The sequence below is a fragment of the Pipra filicauda genome, unplaced genomic scaffold, assembly GCF_003945595.2.
Source record: "Pipra filicauda isolate LSUMZ 115617 unplaced genomic scaffold, ASM394559v2 scaffold88_size2543281_pilon, whole genome shotgun sequence".
NCBI classification, from domain to species: domain Eukaryota; kingdom Metazoa; phylum Chordata; class Aves; order Passeriformes; family Pipridae; genus Pipra; species Pipra filicauda.
Genome location: NW_024105075.1, coordinates 1,866,797 through 1,891,920, shown reverse-complemented (window position 1 = coordinate 1,891,920; position 25,124 = coordinate 1,866,797). Strand labels below are relative to the sequence as shown.

Below are 25,124 nucleotides of genomic sequence, written 5' to 3'. Positions count from 1 at the left end.
GTTCTTTACTCAGGAGAGTACTGAAGTGGTTCCACTATAGCAACTCCCTGTGTATTTACTACAGCCTGCTCAATGTTCTATTCAAGGGCTAATGGTACTACAGAGTATGTTTTTTGTCATACCTTATAGAGATACATTTAAATTTTCTACTCATTTTTAACCCGGGATTTTGCTTTGGCCTCATCTCAAATCGAGAGAATGATTTGCCTACAAGTTGCTTGTGCTTTGCCTCTTGCCCAAGCTGTTCCAACAACTGCTGATATTTCTGCCACTGCCAACACTGCAGTCACAGTAGCATCAGCAATGCTCCATACATCTGCTAGCAATTTAATCACCATGATGCTCAGAAAGAAAGAAAGCAAGAGTGCTTGGAGTTCCAGTTCAAGTGCTTTCCTCAGCTGGGATTTAGTATGGTGGTAGCAGCCAGCAACCTGTCTACACTAGAAGTCATGCTGTAACACCTCAAAAGAGGCTGCAGAAATTGCATGAAAATAATAATTTCAAATATGGAACAGATATGTTTTGCCTTTCTTCTCAGAGCTTCTGATATTCATGTGCAGTTAGCAAGAAAAAAAAACTTTGACAGAAATCTTCTAGAGTGGGATTTACATTAAAACTAAAAGAAATAAGAAAAGGCAGAATTATGGATCTCCTTCCCTAACAAAGTGTTCAAACTTCCACTCCATGTTTTTCAAATATCTAGGTTTTCAACTGGTTGCGTTTCTAAAATACGAGCACAATAGTCTGTGCTTAGGAGTTTGCAGTGTGCAATCAAACTTTACCTGTTTTCAGTTACAACGTACTCATCAATATTTGCCTGTTTGATCAGGACTTAATTTACGAACATGCCCATGATCAACTCCACAGCGTTAAGCAGTTCTAGGAATATTTTTGTTATATACAAATATAAGAAAATAATCATCCATAGTTTCAGGGAACTATCACTATGTCCCTAAAGAATTCAGTGTAACACTTGTGCATTTCAAATTGGATTACTCAATATACTTAAAATTAAGCAAATGCTTCTGTGCTTTTATTTCCTAAATATAAATAGCTTAAATAAAAAAATCTCATTTTGAAATGCACATGGTGTAGCACAGACTACCTGGTAATGAGATCATTTCTATTCCCTGACAGGGGGATTTTTGCAACTACTCAACACCTGAATCCTAAATTGGCTAATGTGACCACAAAGGAAATCATATATTCAGACACATATCCAGCAAGCATTTAGCATCCAAGCCTAAAATACACTTTCACAAGTATTCATGTTGGAAACTTCTCACATTCCAACCACGAGAGCGCATGGAAAAAGATCACAAACAAAGCTGAATCCAAATTCACCTTCAAAAACAATCATCTGTTTATGCTTTTCTATCTTTACTGATCATTTGGTTTTAACAATACAGTGGCTCAGGAAAAATTTAAAAAGCCACCAGAGGTTTTTATTTAATTTCCCTCACTTCTCTCCCACTCCACACACAAATCAAAAAGTAATTATTTTTGTCCTAACCAGATTTTTTTCTCTTATTACGAACCATGACAATGATAATGCCATAACAGCAACAGAAACCACTGCAACTGTTACAACTGATAGAATTCTGTGGGTTTTTTTCATCAAAGAGATTTGCTGGAGTTGCTCAAAGCAAGCAGCTATAATAATTAGGGAGTTTCCACTTCATCCCTGATCTGAACATGAATCCTGAAACAAAGTTGGGCTGTACCTGCCTGGCACACCCTCCACAACCTGCAACACAAGAAGGCAGCAATTTCTGCAGGAGTAAACGCTCATTTATTCCCAGCGCTTACTCATGCCAGGCAAGGAGTGGGGGAAGGGAAAAAAAGTACTGAACAATATGACTTATCACTTTGCCACCCTTTAATTTTTTGTATTTGACATCACTTGCTACTGTCTAAATTATAGGTGTTCTAAGCAGAAATAAGACATGGGTGTTGCGTTTAGTAGATGAAACACTACCATTGTTTGAGGGTGGCTGGATATAGGGAGTGTTGTCATGAATCCCCAATCCGTTTCCACGTGGCAACAGATTTTTTTTCTTGTTGCTAAGGCACAGCAAGCAGAGTTGGTTGGGAAACTAGATGAATTTCAGCAGATATAATTCATATGAAACCATAGAATACGCCTGACTTTTTGCCAAACAATATTCATAACAAACAACCTTCCCCCACTGCTCCTTAGGAAACCCACCGTCAGAATTCACGGGTAATGAAGAACAACCAATGGAAAAGTTCTCTCCATTAATATCTATTTAAGATTAAATATAAAACCCTTTATAAAGGATCTTCTTTATAAAGGAAAGACCTTCTCCTGATCATCTTAAAGTTCATATACTTATGTGTAGCATAAAAAGGTCAAAAAGCTGTAAAAAGAGAAATCTGTATTCAGCAGAGCTTGCAATGTAGGGTTCCCAGATGAGTTTGCAAAGCTCTCCAGAGAAACCCAAATGGGTCATTAATAAAAGAAAACCAAGAAGTATATTCTCATCTGTTTTCTGTATAAAAAGAACTTACAAAATAACTTATTTCACAAAGGGGAAATCAACAACTCATGGCTCATTCTCACTTCGCCCCCCCCAAAAAAGGCATGTGGGAAGAAAATGGATGCTTTTTATACAGACAAGCAGTGCTCTTTATGTTTAAAGACTTATTTCTGAGACAGCAACGGTCAGGAAAGCTATGCATTTAGAAGCATTTCTCTATTTTCCAGTAGCTAGCAAACTAAATATGGCTGAATGGGTTTATGCTACAAATAAAACTCTTTTTTAGTTAATCTGGCACAAACCAGCCACTTTCAAAGTCTCAACAGCCTAGCATAATTTAGTGTCCAAGAGCAAAATTTATTTGCAGTGCCCAAAAAAAGTTAATAGAAAAGAATATCACAGAAGACAATATGGTAGGGTTGGCTGGTGTCTCTCCTCCATCTCCCTCCATCCTACCATGGAGAAAAGCCCAGGATAAATCCAGCTTCAGGAAGGCACCAACACAGCCCCAAACCTCCTCTGTGTGTATCTGGTGTCTCAAATAAAGCTACAGCATCCTGACACCTACTCAAATTGAGAGAAAGGGAAGAGTGGTAAACTGGCAGAGGGGGATGCCTTGGATAGAAACTTAACGTTACTAAAAGAAGAAGACGGCCACTCTCCTGCTAATGACGAGTTCCCACGATCAGATTAAAGTACCATAAAATCAGGCTGCTGACAAGCAGGTCGTATCCTCTCTACACCTCCTGATTCAACTTCCCATTCCCACCGCTCTTCTCCTTTGTGCTTCCACATGTGTCCATGTCCTGAACCAAGCTGAAAGACTCATTTAATAACGATTAATTTTAACCCAGATTATTTCCCTCCTCCAGGTCACCGGGGAGCCATGCAAACACAATCCGGCAAGGCGAGCAGCAGGGGCACAGGCAAAAGCAGTGGGACGTGGAGGGAGGCAGGAAGGAACAGCTGTGCTCAGAGGAAGCACTTGTTTGTGCTGAATTAAAACTATCTAAGGAATGATGGCATAAAACATGCCTAATAAATCCTTTTTATGTTGACAGAGCAGTGTCTCTGCTCTGTCAACATAAGAGTAAGTTAACTGTGCTCACAAAAAATGACAATACAAAATTCAGTGGTGTCAGTAATGGGGAACTTCACCTCCAACTCCATGTTCACATTAAGTGCATCAGCTTAAACAAAACAGGATTCCCATCTCATTTAACTCCATAGATCAAATGTAGACTACACGGGCTACAGACATAATTTATAATATAGAAAAAGAGTTTAAATAAGTTTTCTCTTCTCTGTCTTATAAAAAGATAATGGACATTTTTAACTTATATGGACATTTTAACTTATATGCTAATACAATGTTTGCAATGAGAGTTCATTAAATATGGAAAAAAGGAAGAATCCAAATTTTACTGCTTTTTATCATGCTTTATATAACATTAAAATATGTAGAGCACACTTAATTGCCTATTCATGTTCCTTCATTAACCAAACTTTATCGCAGCATTTGTGCTCTAGTTTGCCATTTCAGCCATACCTTTCCTAATGCCACCTTAAAAGCTTCCCAGTGCATTTTACTGTTCCTGGTTGCCAGCAACATTTCATAGGAAAGAAGTATTCTCCCTTTTTTTCAGTACAAAATAGGCACTGTACAGACTGTCGCCATAAACATTTAGCAATACTGCTGTACTTATTTCTCTTTAAAACTCAGCACCTAATAAATACAGTAGATGGTCTTTGCAATCTATCATTTTGTCCCTGGCCACCAGCATGTGGTTTGGTTTTGATCTGAAGGGCAGTACATAAGAGCAGATGGGTTTCTAAGTCATTATTAAAATTTTATGTAACAATATTTCTAATAATGCAAGTTTGAATTTAAAAGTACATTATTTGGAGCTTTCAAAGGAATGCATACTGAATATCTCACACTAGAATTAAAAAGATGTTCCCAGTGACAGGTTACCATTTCTTTTCAGCTAAATCTAAATGAAGACATCAACAAAACAGTTAAAAGAGAGATCAGGAGTAGGAAAACACAGATTGTCTGCATACTTAAAAGCTTTTCAAAGTACCTCTGTTGTCATATTTCTTGTGTTGCCAGCAAAATACCTTCTCATTTCCAAATTAAAAAAAAAGGAAGCAGCATAGCACATCAACTTGGCAAAGGCATTCTGAAAGCCAGGCAGCCTGACTCAAAAGCATGCATTAGTAAAAAGAAATTTCATTAGGAAATTGTGTGTCACACACAAGAATAAATGCTCAGGCCATAAAATCTTCTTCCTGGAGTTTTCACAACTTCACCAGACAAGATTCTGCACAATTGCTCTGGCTTTGAAGTTTGCCCTGCACAGACCAGGAGATCGACCAAACAATATCCTAAAGGTCCCTCAGAAGCCAAAGCATTCTGTAATTCCCTCTGGCTCCATCACTCCCAGACAAAATTTAATTCTGCTTCTCCAATCAGCGGCATCGGGCATGAAAGACAAAGTCTGTGAAGCTTCAGGGCAACCAGAAGCACTTTACTAGATGCGTCTTGTGTTTTAAAAAAGGCTTTTAAAATCACACATTTCATGTTAGCTTTCCCACCAAAACTTTTCCCCATCACATTACCCAGTGTGCCAGGTGTGGATTGCTGATGACTTGATGTACCTGAGCTGTCAACATTACTGTAGATAATGGTGCCAGACCTTGGCCTTCAGCAATCCACATTTGTCAGAGATTAAATATATTAAAAATTTTAAAGCAGACAATCAATTAAGTGATTCATCTCACCTGTCACTACGAACCACCCATCACACAGAAGTAAGTTCAAATGTTCCCTCTCTGGTGTCAGGCAAAAACCAGCATTGGTATTGGTAAGGTACTTAGTTTTCCCCAGTACAGGCTCAAGGGCCTTCTTGTGAACTGCCCCCATAAGCCAGCTGTAAGGATGCTCATCTCTGCCACAAGAATCCTAACAAGCAGCAGAAGGGAAAAAAATATCCAGTACTGCTGCAGATATTTCAGTGAACACAGTCGCAGGAAAACCCCCTCAAATATTAGCAAATATTCAGCAAATCAGCTGTGAACAATGCTGACAAATAGCTAAAAATGTCAATATGGAGTGCATATATTATTGAATAAGAAAATGCATTAAAATCTTAATTCATTCAGAAGCAATTTGAAGTTAAAGAACCAGTTGCATAGTTTTCAATAAATACAGTATATTTAATGTTCAAGTACAAAAAAGACAAAGTTAAAATTCAGTGCTTTGATTATGATTTATGAAAATATGTCACAGTAAATAGCATCAATTTAGTTTAGTATTTGAAAAATGCCTATATTTCTGACAACTTTTTTTTTTTAATAGGCAGCATACAAACAGTCCATGGATTGCTTTACAAGGTATGTTTTTAATATGCCTGTTATTTAATGCCCCTGCTCCCAGTGAGCGCCAAATTCACAACTGCCTGCAGAAAAGGTAGGTCACCCAGTAATTTACCAAATCCTATTCCTAGTATTAAAGCACGGTTATTCCCTTCTGGCACAAGACACTGAAATTCTTTCCTCTTTGTTTCTGAGAAACTGATTTTCTGATTTTGCAGAGACCAAGTGACCTACAGGGAAAAGCACCAAACTGTTCAGTGTACCTCAGTTTTATTCCTGAACATGGCGTGGTCCAACCTTCAGCAAGTCGTTTCTCTTCCCATGCAACGGGAATGATCGTGACCACTCTTTTAAAGCACTTTGAGACCAACTGGTCTGCTCTCAGCTAGGGGCTAGAAGCACACAAGCTCTCTGCCATATACCCAGAGTAGCCTGAAGGTATACCTACAGGATGTTTAAAATGGAATAAATGTTGAGATTTACTAAAACTGCAGACTTCTGCTTTTCTTGCTTTTGAGGTTTTCAGAGAGCAGGAGTGGCCTCCAGGGTGGGTGAACAGGCTCTGGTCAAAGGAGTTTGCATTACAGCCTTAACAGTTTGAGAATCTGCAGCGCTGTAGTTTGTACTGGCAGCACTCTGTTATGTGACCTCTTGGGAACAATATTAATTTCACTGACAGTAGCTCTTGGCACAAGCCCGTGCCAACCTACTACGGACTGGAGAGTGGGAGTTCTTAACCACTTCCAGAAGAACAGTTGTAATTTACTTTTCTGTAAAAAAACTATTAGAGCTTAACTATCCTAGTTTCATGAAGCAATCAAGGCCTCGCTATACAGAGCTAAAAAGCACTCAATATGCAAAGAAAGAAAAAGTTTTCACTTGGATTACATAAGCAATTGAAGATCCAGGAACTCCTCACCTGCTCTCAGCAGAGCCTCAGCACTACTTGGAGCTCAGTTACCAGCACCTTCAAACTGTCTGCAGGCTGGGATTGCACTAACTCTGATAACATCTTTTTTGTGCTTGCAAGCCCTTAGTCTGGTCATTGAAGCAGGAACAAATGAAAATTCAAGTGCACTCCACATCCAAAGGGAGGTTTGTTATCTCTGAGATGGGGAGAGACCTGAAAAACAAGGCAGTTCAAAAGTCTCTGCTGGTGTACTGGAAACCACTGCACACCTATAATTCAATCCTGACTGCTTAGCACACAGAGTAACATGGGAATTAGTGTGCAATAATCATTAGATGTGGAATAGGATTAGAAATTGAAGAAGAGTCTAGCATATAAGAACAACCACTTAAAGCAGCTTAGGCAAATTTAGCTTTCACTAGACTGAGAACTTACAGAATCAGAAAATACATGTGTAAGACAGAGATGAGTGTCTTGTAAATTTTTTTTGACACAGTAAAATTGCTCGAGTGCCAGGTAGCTAACATATACAAATTTTACTTAGTATGGTAAAATCAAAACCAAATAATATAAATTACATTCTTTATCTCTTGAGATTTTCCAGCAGGTACCAGGGAATTTTCTCATTTTTACCTCCAGTTTTGAAGGGTGAAGCCTTGGTCCAACAAGAGATTTTTGAAAATTTCATTACTAGAACCTGCCATTATTAGGGTTCTCCGCAATCATCATTTATTTTCAAGACAGCGTGGGCCTTCAGAGGTGATCCCTGCACCTCTCCTCAGGTTTAGAATACGTTCAGATGTTCAACAAAATGAAGTTTAAGCAAAAAGCCACAAAATTTGACAAGATACTACTCCAAGACTAACACCCTCTGAGATGATAACCCCACTCAAATTCATAGAAAAAGGATGTATTAAACTGTGTTGCACTAAACCTTTCATGGAGAAAGTACATATGAAGAAACTATTTTAGGCAGCCTAACTAACTAAACAAACAAACAAACAAATAAATCTTACTTCAAGTTGTTCCACACCAGTCTCTTATCCCCCACGATGTCATTAATTTCCCTCCAGCAAAAGCAGACCTGGTATTTAAAGCATAAAGTTCCTATCCCTTTGTTTCATTTCTTATACACGTTATGAAGACTTTTAACAACTTAAAAGGCACATTTTTGCCTTTACAAGAAAGATACCACTCCATTAACAGAAAAAAACCCCCAACCTCATAATTTGAGTCAAAAGATTAGAAACTTTTTCTGCTTTTTACATCTGATTAAATTATCTGAATTAATTAACCTTTAATTGCATTTTTTTTTGCAACTATTATCTAGTTTTTCATCCCAACAGAAGTCCAACCATATGATGTCTATATCCTAGTCAATCTTATTCCCATATTCAAAGTCATATGTAAAAGGAAAAAAAAAAAGCTAGAGTCTAAATTTGCATGAAAAACATTTGTGCAGTGGAAAAAAGAAGTCCATAGCAGTGCAGGGATCTGAGGTGAATTGTATGTTATGAAGTTGAACATATATGTCTGTGTAAGATGTGTCTCTTGACAAAGACATTGAATTCTCTAAGATTTCAACAAGATCTCTGTACATCAGGTTCTGTAAAGAAAATTACTCCTCCAGCGGAACTGTTTAGGGGTTACATCTCTCTCCGTGGAACAGGCCAGACATCCACCAGACATAGTCCAGAAAAATACGTATCAGAAGGTCATGCTAAAGCTTAACTGTAGTTCTTGAAGTCTAGGGAAATTCTGTTAAGCAGCCTTCCTACACAACTGATTATAAACTTTCATTCTGAAACAGAAGTCTTTTGGCTTGAAAGTTGTGGATGACCTTTTTAAGGCTGTTTCAAAACATACATGAGGCAGTATCCACAGCCTGTACCTGCAGAATCTGAGATAACAACCCAGGAGTGTACCTCATCCCTCATGGAAGACAGCACCAGTGGCACTATAACTATTTTTAAAGAAATACTCACTAGAACATGTAAGAGAGAAGCAGAAATGCACAATGTGAACGTAAGTGTGCTTATCAGCTGTGTGAACTGGGGCATACAAAAGAAAAGTAGAATAGTCTCTGCATTACTCACAGCCAAAGTATAGCTGAATGTATCCTGAACAAAGCAATCAAAGAGCCAGCAGAACAGTCTGCTGATGTCGTAGTACAATCAGAGGAAAGGACTCACACATCACTGCCTTTCTACCGGGTCACGTTTCCACCACCTGAGGACAGCCAGGCCTGGCAGCCAGTGCTATGAAACAGTACATTTGAGGAGCTTCCGATTACCAGATGAAGGAGCAGCTCACGCATTCTGTGTGCCACTTGAAGCTGCATCTTCCCTGACCTACCACACACCGTGTTCTTCTTCATCATACTGAGTCTTCTCAATATTCTTGAGAAGATATTGAGATAGCCCCAAGATCCTTGAAGGAGTGCTTTGTGCCATGGGAATAAAAGGACAGCGGTAAAGACTGACAGCATTTTTTCAGGTCTAGGGGCAAAGAGAATTAACTTTCTTATTCTTTAATATTCTCCATCATAGCCAATGCTTGCAGCATCAATAATACGCTGTTATCCTCCTTCCACTTGCCCACTGTATCCTGGTTACCAGCCTACTCAGATTTAAAAGTCATTAATAAATATCATTTTAAGTCAGCAAATGTTTTTTGACCTACGCAAAGTAGGAGGTGGAAGACATGGGGAACTGCTGTCTTGAAAAGCTGGTTCAAGTAACATGCCCATGGAAAACACTAATTTGTTAGAGAATTTAGACTGAATCAGGGAAATAAAATTATCCAGAAGATTAATTTATGACATTATTCCTCACCACAGTGACTGATATGTCAAAGACTAGCAGAGGTGGTCTACCTCTGTTTCCACGAACAGTAACAAAAAGCAAGATGTCAGTGACATCTTAGTCTGCTTGGACACTCAGTTTGCTCTCATCAATTCACTAAAGAAGCCTGGGGCAGCCTGGATGCCCTACCAAAGTAGGTAGTATCTGTTCAGACTCTTCCAACCCCTTCACCATGACAATCTCAAAAGGCTGTCCACCTTGATAGCTCTGCAGCAAGGACACCCAAGCCATGGGTTAAACTCTGGCACCAGAGCAAACTGATGGCAAACCATCACTTCCTTTAAGAGACCCTCATTCTGAGATACACTGTCTTCAAGAACCAGTTGATACTCACCCCAATCACCGTGCTCACTGCTCCATCCTTTCCCACACCAGCTTTTTAGAGGTGTCCTCAAACCAGTCCTTGTCTCAGCGGAACCACTACCAAAAGCCACAAGGGCTTTGCCAGCTTCATCCAAACCAGCTTAAGCCTACGGGGTATCTATCTATTTGGTCACTTCTCAACCACCAAAAATAACTGTAGCAAAATTAAATGGAGTTTACAAACCTTTTTGGTATGTAGATACACAGAGACTTCTTCAAAAAGCAAAGCTTCCAAAAAAAATTAAAACAAGAGGGTTTTTACCTCTATCTAATCTGTTTGCTGCTTTTTCTCTGTGCAATGCCACAATGTTTATTGTGGACACTGGACACAGCAACAGAAGTTAGGTGAAGAGGGCCTCTAGGATACTATTCCTGGTCAGTAAACCCTTGCCTTGCAATTCACCTCCCTGCTCCCTCCATCAGGATACAATCAAAAGATCAGATGGGTTCATGAACAACAAAGGAATAGGAATGGGAACACTCTGGGGTTTGGAAGATTAGATGGGAAGTTTGTTTGCATGTTTTTAGCATGCCTCATGCTTGCTGATGTTTTTAATCTCTCTATCCGTGCCAAGAGATAACAATGACTAACTTAGGAGGGAAAAAGTCATGGTAAAAAGAAACAAGCATACACACACTGAAACTGGAGTTGGCTCTGGCCAAAAATAAGATGACTCACAGACCCTCAGCATTTAGCTTTGTTTCTGAAAGTCAGATAACACCAAGAACTGCTAAAGCAAGGGATGAAGATTCAGTCTGTTTGCTTGCTTAACTCAAAAAAATTTAAAATCAGGTTTCCAGTTTTGGAAGTTTCACAAAATTTACCATTATCTCTTCAGTGACAGGGGACTGTTTTTAACTCAGGTTTATAAAACGAGATTATTGTCTCTGGATAAGTTCTTTGCAACTATTTTTATTTACAGAATGGACAAATGTAATGTTTCCTTATCCACTCCCACCATCCTACCATAGATTTTCCTGTAACTTCTTTTACTACTAATAAACAATTGAAGTAGGTACTTTTCTACAATAAATAAATGATTATCAAAGTATAAATGGATTCTCAAAGAGCATAAGCTTACATTGTTTTTAATAAGACCACAGCTTTGATTCAATAGCAGGGTTGCTCTATTAGCTACACTTTCTGCTTAAATGCAAAAGACCACTCACTATTGGGACATTTTCTGTCTCTGTTTTCAGTGAAGAACTTTACAAGAATAGAGAATAGCTGCCTGCAATGCGACATTCTTCAAAAATCTTTGATGGTTTACCTGTTAGATAGTTTTGCTCCTAATAGCAGTATGGCCATAAAGTTGCCTAAGCAGAAAAATAAAGAATAAAACATGCACTTTCCCTCTCTTCTCTTTCTTCTTTGATGTACTGGACAGGTAGCTACTTCTTAATAACTCTGCTCCACCAATAGAGTTTTTAAAGAAAATACCGATAGTAGCAGAGTCAAGAGATAATCTCTGAGCAGAGCCCTGTAAGAGTATTTGAAAAAGTTACTGGTTACTAGTCTGTGGAGAGCCTTCCAAACACTTATCCACCCACCAAACAGGAGCTTCACTGGTCATGAATATTCCTACATCCCTTAGAAGAACAGGAAAGCCTTTGACACGGTGTGTTGTAACAAGGTCAAGACTGATGTGGTATTAGCTGGTTTTCTTGTATGTTCAGGGACCACTTACACAGTAATACTCTACAGTTGTACCTCCAGCTTCAACAAGGATAGTATGCATTCACCCTAACACATAACATTCCTCAAAGGAAGCTGAAGCAGTCTTTCATGTGCAGACAAAACATTTTAGTTGATCAAGGAACAGCGAAGTAATGAAGGACAAAAGCAGGACTAAAAAGGCTGTTTTCAGGGAAAAGGAAAATGCAAAGATCCTACAACATTGTATTCTAGGCTCAATGCTGTTTAATGAAACATATTTGCGATGTCAGCATCAAGATAAGCAAATTTTGCTTATATGATTTTGGTTAGTCACAATCAGAAGTCAATAAACAACTTCATATGGACCTAGTCAAGGTAGGTGAGTAAAGAACTCCATGTTAAATTTTGTTTATGCACATCAAATGCAAAGTAATGCCCATGCAAGGAAAAAAATGCTGACAATTTATATGGCTTTAAATTAACTATATCAATCTAAAGAAAGCAACCTGAATGGCTGTGAAGACATTTCAGTGAAGAAGTAATCAGAGCCACCAGGAGTTCTAAAAAAGATAGCAGATTGATAGGATGAAAAGCCTACATGAGGGATAGAAGGAGGAAATTGCATGATTTATATAAAACAGCGGTGCAGTGTCATCTAGAATATTACATTCAGCACAAGCCATCACAAGTTCAAAGGGACACTGCAGAACCAGACAGAGTTCAAAGCCAGGTGACAAAAATTATTACAGAATGGAAAGAGTCATCTAGAGAGACTGGGCTTGCTTGCTTTAAAAACAGCTGTAAAAAAAAATAAAAAGCTAACAGTACACAAAGTTCCCTGACTCATAGGAACAGTAGAAGGGTCACTTAAATTAAAGGTAGGATATTCAAAACTGATAAAAAATAAGCCTCTCACTAACAACAGAATAAATCAAAACTTCATTTTCCTTCTCCTGTAAAGTCATTCTCACCAAACCCCAGAGACAAGCTACGTAAATTTCTGTTCCAAGGTGAATCTGAAGGCAAAATACTATCCAGACTCATTAAAAGACTGGATTTGTATAGGCGTAACATGAAAAGCTTTAAGTAGAACGGTTACTGTTAACCAAGTCCAAGTATATACAAGCCCCCAGAGTATAAGGCACCTGACTATTTGAAACTAGAAAAAAAAACAGTGTGGGAGGCAGGCTATACAACATTTCCCCACACATTCCTTTGAAAGCACAAAAAACTTTATATTTGTGGCTAAAACTATTACCTGTTAGAATAACCTAAAACTTACGGATATAGGACTAGATTAACCATCATCTTGACCCACTACAACATGTTTTTATTTACACTAGCTTCCTCTTAAATAATTGCTTTGGGTTTGTTTTTTTTTTTAATAAAACCTCTACCAGTAGAATGTAAATATTTATTGCCACATTGAATTGCAAATGATGAACTTAAAAACGAAACTCTTTAAGCAGGCCTTCAGATAATTTCTCAGTTTATGCATACACTGTATGAACTGAGGACAGACATCTCAATGGAAAAAAACAAGACACATCACTCCTGCTATTCAGCTTGGAGACTCACCAATATTAATGCGTGTCCTGGCAACCTAAGAGACCTATTGATTTGCAGCCATTCATTCAAGTGCAGAGAAAGCCATAATTAGATAAATAGCTTTGGTAAAACTAATCTGAAACTCATTTGTTTTGGGACTGTCTGTTTAATGAGATAAAACAAGAAATTAAATATCTGCTGAATGTTCCTCTTTATATCCTTCAACATAATAGTAAAAATATAAATAAAGAGGTATTAATTTAACTACTATTATTATTTTTTGCATTTTATGTATTTTGCTGCAGCAATTGCTGTCAAAGACAATTACAAAGACACTATTTATGAATTACTCTGCTCTAACAGGCTGAGCAGTTTTATCAATCTCTTATATACATGTGGATACTGAAGAATAAGTAGGTCTTTTAACCATTTGCAAACACTCTTCAAGCTGACAGAGTATAACCTTAAGATGGTATGCACAGTATAAGTTTTTAAAGTACCAAAATTCCAACTTTGAACATGATTATGCTGTTCTTTGTGAATAGAAATTAAATTCTAAGTTTTCAAAAGTGTTCATAACTGTAAAATCCAAAAGGATTAATAAATTTTGTTTCTTAACTAATTTTTTTCCAACAAAATGCGAGGAAGAGTACTTTAAAGTATTCCCATGCACAAATCAGTGCTAGCCCTGACAGATGTTACAGTTTATCCTGCTCAAGCCAAAACATACTTAAGCTTGGGATAGGTTGTGTCCTCCCCTTTCTTCTTTGGCAGCTAACTACTAGATTCTGCTCTTTTTCCTTTAGGGCTTGCATCTCCCATGAGTCTGGCTTTCCTTAACAAACACCACACAACTTCGTTGGTCCTGAAACATCGATTCAGGAGCAGACTCTCAGCCCATACCCCCAGATTTGCCTTCACGGCCAAGAGGCTTCAGGCACTGCAGAAATAACAAACCACAACAAAGTACTGGACTGTATATGAGCTGGGACTCAGAGTAGATCTAAAGGATACTTTCAGCTCATTCCTTCAGCCATCCAATAAACAACAGCTTTGCAACTTTCAGAGCTAACCATGCATGTGCACTGTTTTTCTCCCCTTCTTTCCATATTTTAAAAATCAATTGACATATCACTGAAGTGCATTCACCTATGGGATGACATGGAGCAGTGTACAGTAGCAGTCTATGACAGCAAATGATTACCACATCCATCTGTATTTACAGAGTGTTTTAGGACCACTGGGTCTAGCTCTCTTGGCCAGAACTTGGCCAGGAAACCACAACTAAAAGCTTATCATCTTAAAAAAAAAAAAAAACAAACCCCAAACACATGCTGTTCTTTCCTCTCCCTCCGCAAAGCCACATCATAAATTCTTGATGCTCACAAGTGGTCTGGACCTCAATTTTCTGTTGGTTTTCGGGTTTTGTTTGTTTGTTTGTTTGTTTTGTAGAGTTGTTTGTTGGTTAGGGTTTTTTGGGGGGGGTGTTTGGGGGTTTTTTTAGGTTTGTTTTTTCTGTTTGTTTTGATTTTAGTGGGTTTTTTTAGTTTTGTGGGAGTTTTTTAGGTTTTTTTCCAACCCAAAATGCAGTATTTCCTGCTCTTCAATGCTGACCTACAAACTGCATACTGTCTACTTCACCACGAAGGGCATAGTTTGACAAGCATTTCTCCTGCCAGTGGTATCATTTCAAGCAGCCACTGCTCTTTTCTTGGTGCTGCTTGTTTCACAGTCAGAGTTCTGATGCTGACACATGAATGACCTGCAGAGAGGCTCAGAAGGGGCAGCTGCAGGAAAAGCTAACAGCAGATCACAGTAAAACACGCACATATAAAACCCACTCTATGGTTAAACAACAAGATCGAAGTTCAACAAGAGGAAGTGCCAGATTCTGCACCTGGGATGCACCAAGCCTGGATGTACACACAGACTGGTGAATGAGATGCCAGAAAGGAGTGCCTTGGCAGCCAGGAGGGCCAACCATGTCCTGGGGGGAATCAGGTAAAGCATTGCCAGCCGGTTGAGGGAGGGGATTGTACCACTCTGCTCTGCACTGGGGCAGCCTCATCTTGAACACTGTGTGTGGTTTCGGTCACTGCAATATAAGAAAGATATTCAGCTCTTAGAGAGTGTCCAAAGGAGGGCAACAAAGATGGTGAAGGGCCTTGAGGGGAAGCCATATCAGGAGTGGCTGAGGGCACTTGGTCTGTTCAGCTTGGACAAGAACAGACTGAGGGGAGACCTCATTGCAGATATAACTTCCTCGTGAGTGGAACAGGAGAGACAGACATTGATCTCTTCTCTGTGATGACCAGTGACAGGACCTGAGGGAATGGCCTAAGTTGTGTCAGGGGAGGTTGAGACTGGATATTAGAAAAAGGTTCTTCACCCAGAGGGTGGCTGGGCACTGGAAGAGGTTCCCCAGGGAAGTGGTCACAGCACCAGCCTGACAGAGTTCAAGGAGCATTTGGATGATACTCTGAGGCACATGGTGTGACTCTTAGGATGGTCCTGTGCAGGGATAAGGGTTAGACTCAATGATCCTTGTGAGTCCCTTCCAAGTTGGCATATTCTGGGATTCTGAATTCATGTAGCACACGTACGTCTCAGTCACATAAAGACTTAGGTATGAGGTTCAGGAAGGAAGGAAAGAAAGGCCACCTCCTCACCAACAAGGGGGAAAAAAAAGAAAGATGCATTCCTCACAATCAATCTTTAAAAAAAGGAAAACTAGAAATCATCTGGCATTTTAAGATTTAATGGGTTAATTCAGTTCCAAAACTGAAGGCAAAAGATCCTTACTGATACTATGAATACAGCTCCACTGGTATTTATAGATTGAAGTGTTTTCTTCTCCTCCAATCAGCAGAATATTTTCTTTTTGCACCATAAAAAATATATTGACTTTTAATCAGTTAGCCTCTCTCTAATATTCTCTCCAGGAAAATATCTTGTGAAAAAGGAAATGATCAGAGAAAATGGTATACCATAGGATTAAAATTATTAAATAAATAATTGACCCTAGCTTAATACAAGACCATTTTGCAAGGTCAGACTAGCCAAGCCATAAGTTAACTGAGATAAAAGACACAGTGACAATTATGAATAGCTACTGCCTTTTATACTTAGAATTTCAAAATATTCAAATCCTGTTTCCACGGCTTTTAACTTTAGAGCCCCAATTACTTCTTTTTTATCCTTAAACTCATGTCAAAAGCACAGATATAACGAAAATTGTTTAAATCAAAAGGATAAAGTCATGGATTAAGTTTATACAGCAGATACTAAAAAGCAAACTAAAATATTCCACTGAAATGGATCCATTCATATGAACCCTACAGGACCTGCATAGCCTGATTTGGGGAAAAAGATGTTTAGGAGTTTGTGGACGGGAGCAGAGCAATGTATGTGTGGCCCAGCTAAGACAGCCCTAAAAAACTACAGAAGAACAGGGCACTGTCACTCTGTCCAGAGTTAAAAGGTGTCCCATTTTATTTTCAGCCCTACAGCACCATACTGAGCCCCAATCAACATTAAGGCTCTTTTTTTGGGCATTAATATGAATCCCTAACAGAAAATGACTGACATGCCAAGGAGATGACTGTATGACCAGACCTAAAGCATCTGGGTGCCCAGTGATCAGGCACAGAAACGCGGTGAAACCCATCTGAAGTCTCAAGCACTTAAGCAGAGCCAGACCAAAAGTCTGCATACTGAACATCATCACTTCATACACTGGCTGCTACGCCCAGCACCCACCCGGGACAAGGTCAGAAACCACGGGTGGGCAGGAACACTTCATCTGGAACTGAATAAGCAAGTTATATAATATAAATATAAAGTTACATAGTATAAGTATAAAGTTATATTGTCCAAGTATGAAGTTACATAGCATAAGTATAAAGAACAAGGACCTTCCTTTCCTATATGTAAAATGTTACTTTAATTGTTACATAATTAACATAAATCTGTTTTACTACAATGGTTTCTGTGAGTTAGGTTGAAAAGATGGCATATTCTGCTTTCCTTTTTTTTTTCTTTTCCCCTTTTGAAAAGCTATCACTGTCTATTTTCAGCATTTTCATCAGCATAAAAATGCACAGCTTGTTTTGCAATTTCCTCACAGTGCGAACGGAATTCAAACCACTGGGGACATACAAATAACAACAGCTGAATACAAATCTTAATGGAGTTTGTCATAATTGTACAGTACAGTGTTGTTCATTCATCCTGGCAGCTGGGAAATCTAGAGTGAATTAACCAATAATACAGGTTTGCAACCAAGCAAATTAAAGTATACAACTTCCAAAGTAAATTTTGTTTATTTCCCTGTAAGTATGTAACTAAGGGAACAATCAGCTCACTTTTAAATCAAAACTTTCAACAAGATGTAACCCTAGCAGAAGTTTTGCAAATGCGCAAATACATTCCTTTTAATTCCAATGGAGTTGATATTATTTCCTACATAGATTTCTCTGATAGGTTTCCAAGCCACACAGAGCAGCACCACATCTGAGGATCAGCAGACTATATCCCTTAGAAACAGGAGCAAAACCAAAAGTGAAAATAGTGAGATCCTTGTCCAACCAGAATTACAAAAACATACAGGGCTGATCAATACTTTCTTTTGGAGTCCTTAACTGAAGACATTACTACCAATACAAGGCAAGAAGCACATAGGCAAAATGAGCTCAAGGTATTTTCAGCCTGAGCTCAATTTGCAGTCAAGTCTGTGGTTTACGGTAGGCAACTGTGGGTCAAAGAGGGACAGGATATACTCTGGATCAAAACAGAGAAAAGAAACAGAACCTCTCCCACAGTTTAAAGCAAGCTGCTGCATTTTTTATGTTTCAAGGGGTCAGTGTTCAGCTTCCATGAACACTTGCCACATAATGGTATCTGTTGCCCGTACATTGGCAGCGGCACCAGCTAGTGCTGCATCTGGGCCTTCCCAAGGCTGCTAGAAAGCAGCTGAGGTGTCAGTCCAGGCATTGCCAGCCTCACTCCCATTGCCAGTGTAAGACCACAGGTAGCGGGCATCATCCTGGCAATCAGACTAATTCCCAGCCTCAGGAAGAAAAATAACTTTGCATTCTGCAAAACATACTAGGTTACTTTCTAGGACACAAATGTGTGTTTGCCTTCCATTTCATTCTACTGTAGTTTATCAAACCCAAGCACAATTTTTCAGATGTCATAACATATGGCCTAATTAAGAAGTATTCTCATTTTAGTAATTCACTGAACACTGACTATGAAGCAAATTATGCAAATAAACACAAGAGACACTGAAATTCCCCATCATCTACCATGGTCACTGTTGCTAAAGCTGTTTTACTCGTTGCTTAATATTTCATGTGTCACCACTCACAGACCTGACAAGTTCAAGGATACAACATATGATATGTGAAAGACAATTACTTTAATCGAGTACATTTAACAGGAATACATAATAACCCTGATCACAATAGGAAAAATTCAAGACTACTTACCATGACTATTTTTAGTCACATAATAACTGCAAAGTGATGGGGGTATTAAGTTACTGAGCAGAACCTCTATGGCAGACTTGAAATCAAAATGTCACCAATATCAAACAGCCAACTTTGATAATACTTCTGACAGTAAAACTTTCAATCCACTGAGCCAATCCAGCATTTTTGTGTGCTGATTTCAGCCAGTACAGCATCTACACAAAACAACACTGCATCTTTTTAATGCAGAAGAAATGTCAAATTTAAAGCCTCTATAGTATATATAAACATAGGAAAAAAATCATGAGAACAATTTCTCTGTGTTTGCTTATCTTCTCATTAACAGCACTGGTCAAAAGAGTATAAAAGTGCTACTAAAATGTGTTGATGGCACAAAATTTGAGGTATTGTCAAAACCTATGTAAACAGAATGTCATACAGGAAGATTAGGTGACTTCAAGAACTGGAATATTAGGAAAAGAGTGTAATTCAGCAGCATGAAATACAAGGTCACTTAGGCACTATGAAGATGAGAAGCTGCCAACAAGGATATGGGCTGCCATAAATGCCAGTCGTTTGTGAGATTACCTGGGTACCAGGCAGATCGATATGCTTGGCTCAATCAAAATGTAACTGTCAACTACCACCACACTGCAGCCATGGAAAGAAGGACTGGAAATTCTGAGTATTTCCAGCAGGCAATTTCCAATGTCGTGGCAAAAACCTCATTGACAACACTAGAGTTTCCCCAATCGCCAAATGAATTGATTAGAGAACAGCTACATGAATGACATTTGTAATTGAAAGCTTCTAACAAGAAATGAGGAAAAGCTTAGCAGAATGTAGGTTGAGAGGATCGGATACTTCATTTAATTAAAACAGATTGCATATAGTTTGATTTTTTTCCCCTGCCAAAGAAGAGTTGTCTCCAACAGCATAACAACTGCTAGTGCCAGAATATATGATAGATATCTCTAATACTCTCCAACCCTCCAGCTATTTTCAGCTCAGGAACCTTCTGTGCCTGATGAGGATTATGTATGCTCAATACATTTCTCTTCCATGAACTTCTCCAGTCTCACCCTGAACTCATGAAGACTTTTAGCAGCTGTACCCTAACTCCTGTGGTTAATTTTCAACCCGTAACCCTACAGTCAGTTTACATCCTGACGTAAACATACAGCAAAGTAGTTGCTCAAAGCAGAGCTAAGGTGAAGACAGTCTGAGAACACCTGCCTGGCCCAAGACCTCTAGGAACTTCACAAAAGTAATTACAGGTCTCAGAAGAGAAAATAGTCATAGTATCTCTTCAACTTCCATCAAGCCAAAAGGTACATCCCATGGCGAAGGTTTGCACCGAACAGCAAGATCTTTCACACTATCAGAGTAATGGGGTTTGACACCAAAACCAAAAGGTTTTCCAGGTCCACTACTGTGACAAAGAGCAACATCAATGCTCACATATAACAGTATTTATCTGTGTGTAAATATAAGCCCAGAAAGCAGAAGAGGTGATTAAAAATGTGTGTGTCTGTGTATGTGCAAGGCAATTCCTCCTCCTTCTGAGCACTTCTCTGCTCTCTCAGGAGCAGCATTAGTTCCATTAGGAGTGCAACTGAGTGTGGTGAAAAGGACTTTTGGCATGATGGAGTGACTGCTACACTAATGTGCCTGCAGGACCTCACTGCTGGTGCTTCCAGAGGCAGGGAACTGTATTTCATCACTAATTACAAGAAAAAAGGGAGGAGAAGAAAATATCTTTAGCAGGCACCAGGAAGAGCAGCAAAGACAGTTCACAAGCAAAGTACTCATGCTTACTACATGTACACTTAACACATAACTCAAGGAGGCCAACTGGAAAACAGAAGGGTCTTTCCAAAGATTTTGAGAAAGGACGTGGCAGAGGGGAACAGTCTCACAGGGCACAATGACCCACTACAACAGATCCCTCCTCTGCCTCTGCACAAGCTCTGACACACACTCGACTCCCACAGCAAAAGACTGGGTCATTTTCTGCTATTTTCTGCAGCAGAAATAAAGAACCTCCAAGCAGATGATGACGAGTAAAACCTACACCTTGCAGCTCACTGTACAAGTGCAGTCTGATCACTGGTGCCATCTTGGGTCTCTGTGCTGTGCCTGCCCTAAGACTGAATTTAAGAAAAAAACACCCTCAAGGGCAAGACCAACATCCAGGTAGAAGTTCAGGAGCTTTAAAAAAAATATTGGGCTTCCCTAGCCAAGGAACTGGAGGTCAGTTTTATCTAAATGACTGAAGCAGTGGAGTGTACCGGAGTGTATTCAATACACAGCATAGAAATGTCCAGGTAGGATGGTTGCTACAACTTTTTCTACAAGCTGTTTTTCCACCTCCAAGTTCTTTATACGTATTAGTATTGGATGTATCCCAACACAGAAAGCAAAAAATACCTACCTGCTCTCCAGTTTTGGGGTCACTGAACCGAGAAGGAAATCTTATTTTGTCACACTGTATTTTCAATTATCCCCATCTCCGGTCACAATTTTCAGATAGTCTAGTGCCAAGGGCCAAGGACTGAGAGATCCAAACAGATTAAAAAATTTATTCCACCCCATACTGCTTTGCAAAATGTAATCAGTTCTTTAAATGTATACTACCCTCTACTACCCAATGTTTTCCTTCCCCCTGGAGCACAGGAAGTATTTGAACAGCATGCAGTGAAGTACATCCTTAAAACAATTATAGTACCCTTAACACTTCCATTATATTTTATTATCCATAGTCCTCAGGCATGCACACATGTAGATTATCTGTGCTTTATAGATGTGGAATCAAACTGCACTGCAGGCAGTCCCTGAGCAAGTCAGCATCAGAAGCAGACCCCCTGTTCAGGGGTCATAATATTTTTCTAGGAAATTAAACAAGCCAGAATTTCAGCTGGTCAGCATTTACTTGAAAACAGCTCACCTAAGTGAGCAACACTCCTGGTGAAACCAGCTGGACAAATAAGACTCTCAGCTTGGTGTTTGAACAAGCAAAAAAAGCACAAAGAAAAAGTCACTGGAGAGGAAGATCAGACTATGTTTTTTTCGTAAGCAAACAAAACCCTCGGAAAATTAACTTTGGATTAACTTGAAATATTTTGTTGAGGTGGGAAAAAAAGGAATCTTTGTTTCACATTTGTGTTACTCAACCTTTCCCCAAACTTATTTTCAGACTTTTTAAATTTAAGAGTTATGTTTAAAAGGGAAAGTGTCCATAGGAGTGGGGTGTATAAAAAATGCTACATTTTACTGTTCTAACATATCCCTTTCCTCTCCCAAATACTGTCATTTTCATATGACTGTCATATTCTCCATATTAAATAGAAATATGGGAAAAGTGTCATGCCCCTAAAAGTCCATTTTTGACGGGAAAAAGACACATGCATAGAGCAGACAGGAATCAACACAGGGTACTACTAACAGAAACAAACTGCTCCTTGAAGAATAGCACATGTGGGAGAGAGCCTCCATGCACTCCAGGTGCCCACTTTGTCTTCAAAGGGAACAAGTGAATCGACAACACTGCTGGACTCTTAGTATGATCTACCTCTCAGAACACCCCACCAGGCACTCACAGGAGAGTCCCTGCAAACCCAGAGAAGGCAGAGCACAGCATTTCCATTCTCCACACAGGACCAAGACACTGGTCTGAAGGTCCTGCTGGTACCACACAGCACCTCCATGCAGCATCGCCCACTGATACAGGATTACAGAATCACAGAATGGATTGGGTTGGAAAGGACCTTAACGATCATCTAGTTCCAACTCCCCTGCCATCAGCAGGGACATGTTCCATTAGGCCAGGTTGCTCAAAGCTCCATTCACCCTGGCCTTGAACAATTCCAGGGATGGGGCATCCACAGTTTCTCTGGGCAACCTGTTCCAGTGCCTCACCACCCCCACATGTAAAGCATTTCTTCCTAATAGATCTGCTGGGTTGACTCCAGACTGCCTTACAAACTCCCTATCCTCTCTCCAGTCTTCTTCCTGCTAGGACAGACAGTTCAAGAAAAACTTTACAAGATGACCCACAGGGTACCGGGAGGAGAAGCCATAGGTGATGCCACCAGTAAATCCGTCACACTGTGTTTGCTGGTCTGTAACACAGAACATCAGCTGGGACTGTGCGAAACAAGAGGGGACCAAGGCTTCAGCAAGCACAAATGAGGAGCTGCATGACCCAGGAGCTACCCAGGCTTCTCACCAGGATGTCAACTCACCCACTGCAAATATTTACAGAGTAACTGCTGTACCACTCACTTGTCAAATGCTTTCAGTGGTGGTGAGGAATAGCCATGAGAGTAAAGCTGAGGCTGCTCTGCATGGTGTCTCCCTGAAGCCTCATGAATTTATTTTGCTAAAGCAGTGTTTCAGACCTGCCTGCAAATGAACACTGTTACCAGCAGCAGTTCTGCACTGCTTCTTTCATCCTCCCTGCACACTTCACTTCTTTGGCAGTATGCTTTAAAAGTGGAACAAAGTACACTCAATTCACGATAGGACTCATCTTTGTTGGAAGAAAGATGTCTGTTGCAAACATCTTCTTAGAGCAGAACAAGACCTGGCTATTTAAAACTAACTGAATCCACTTGGCTCTGTGTTCTTATGGACAACTTAGGTGAATTACTAATTCACCTGACAATAAAAATCATTAGGCATCTCCATACAGACTAGTCTTTATTCTGTGGGTTGAATGTCCTTGAGGAAAGAAATTAATCTTCCTTGCATGTATACCTTTTCATAACAAAGCATTCACCCAGGAAGTTTGAAATTCACACCCTACTATATTTCACAACTTCCCTATGCAGAGAAAGCATTTATTTACATGGGCAAAGTACTGCAAAGTTGATGAGGGTACAAACACACACCATGTGGACCTCCCCCCGCTAATTCCCTGCACAGGTATTTATCAGTGCACCAAAACCACACAGCAGCTCGCCTGATTACAGCACAGACAAACCCAACCCCATGCAGGTAAACCCACCCTTTCATTTAGAGTGTTCAGGCGCAGGGTTGCAATCCAGCCTTGGCCCGCAAGTAAGGTTTGACCTGATCGACCCGTCATTGACCTGATGGCAATGCCACTCCCCTGATATGGCTCCAGTCACAACAGGGAGAGCTCAGAGCGAGTGGCCGCTTACCACCACAGTTCCCAGCCACAGGAATGTCAGGCTGTATTTCACCGGAGCACTGCCTGACCTATAAAACCGCACCACCAGCCTTCTGAAAAATGTGTGAACTTCAGTGAAATTCGGCTAGGCATCTCCGCGATGCCCATCTGATCCCACGGCCTCAGTCCCCGAGGCACGCGAGGCGGGGGGCCGGGTGTGTCCATCCCGGCTTCACACTCTCCCGGGCACACTGGAGTTCGCTGCTGTAACACGTGTGTGCACTGGTGTCCGGGCACAGCCGCGCTGTACCTCCTGTCAGCGGAGAGCAGGGGAAAAGGAGGGAAGGGCACGCGAGGGACCCGGAGATGGGACAGGGACGCGCGCTCACCCTTCCTGTTATTTCATTTTTCACCAGAGCTGGCAGCGGTGGGCCGAGCCCGTAGCCACCCGCGGGCACCCTCTCCCAGGGACTGCCGAGGTGCCGCCCCGCCGCCTCCCGGGCATCCTCCTTCCCTCCCTTCCTCCCTTTCTCCCTCTTCCGTCCCCGCCCGCCCCCCGCGGAGGGCCAGCACCGACAGCCCGCGGCCTCCCGCTCGGCGGCCCGGCGGGCAGGGCAGGGCAGGGCCGGGCAGGGGCGGCCCCCCGGGCAGGCGCCGGGGGCGCTGCCCGGGCCGCCCGCGGACTCCCTCACTGACTCACCCGGCCGGCGGCGGCCGCGCTCTTCCTCCGCAGCGTGAGCCCGCTCCGCAGCAGCGCGGGCAGCTCCCGCAGCTTCTGCCGCAGCTGCACCGGCTCGTGGGCTCCGCCGCCGGGGTTCCAGCTTCGGGCCAGCTCCGCGCCCTCACACGGCGACGGCATCTTCACGGAGCCCACGGCCATGCCGCATCCCTGCCGGGCTGCGGCGCGTAGACCCGCTCGCCCTCCCGCTCTGCCCGCCCGCCTTCCCCTCGCGTCGCCCCAGCCCCAGCGCCGCTCCCACCCACAGGCAGGCACACGGGCGGGCGGTCAGGCGCTCCTTCGCACGCACCGCCCGCTCACCTTCCCCCGCACGCCCCGGCCCCGCCGCCCCGGGCGGCGCAGGAAGCCCCGCCGGCCTCCACCGCTCCCGCTCCACGCCGCGGCTCCCGCGGTGATAAAGTGCAGGTAATGAGGAGGGTGGAGGAGGCGCGGGCGGGAAGAGGGAGAAAGTCCTGTTAACTCCTTTGCGTTCAGGGACCGCCGCCTGAGCCGTGGCCCCACCGCCCGGCACAGACCCCGCACCCGCGGTGAGAACACGGGGGACAGTGGCCAGCCC

The 25,124-nt window shown here is 41.3% G+C and overlaps 1 protein-coding gene across 1 annotated transcript in view; it reads right to left on the bottom strand.

The window, feature by feature from the left end:
* RAPGEF5 (Rap guanine nucleotide exchange factor 5) overlaps nucleotides 1-24,752 on the bottom strand; it is a 163,051-nt gene extending 138,299 nt beyond the window's left edge. The window contains exon 1 of the mRNA XM_027738414.2: nucleotides 24,530-24,752. Coding sequence (XP_027594215.1) covers nucleotides 24,530-24,709 — 180 coding nt within the window. The 5' untranslated portion in view covers nucleotides 24,710-24,752. The remainder of the gene's footprint in view (nucleotides 1-24,529) is intronic.
* Nucleotides 24,753-25,124: the final 372 nt, after the last annotated feature.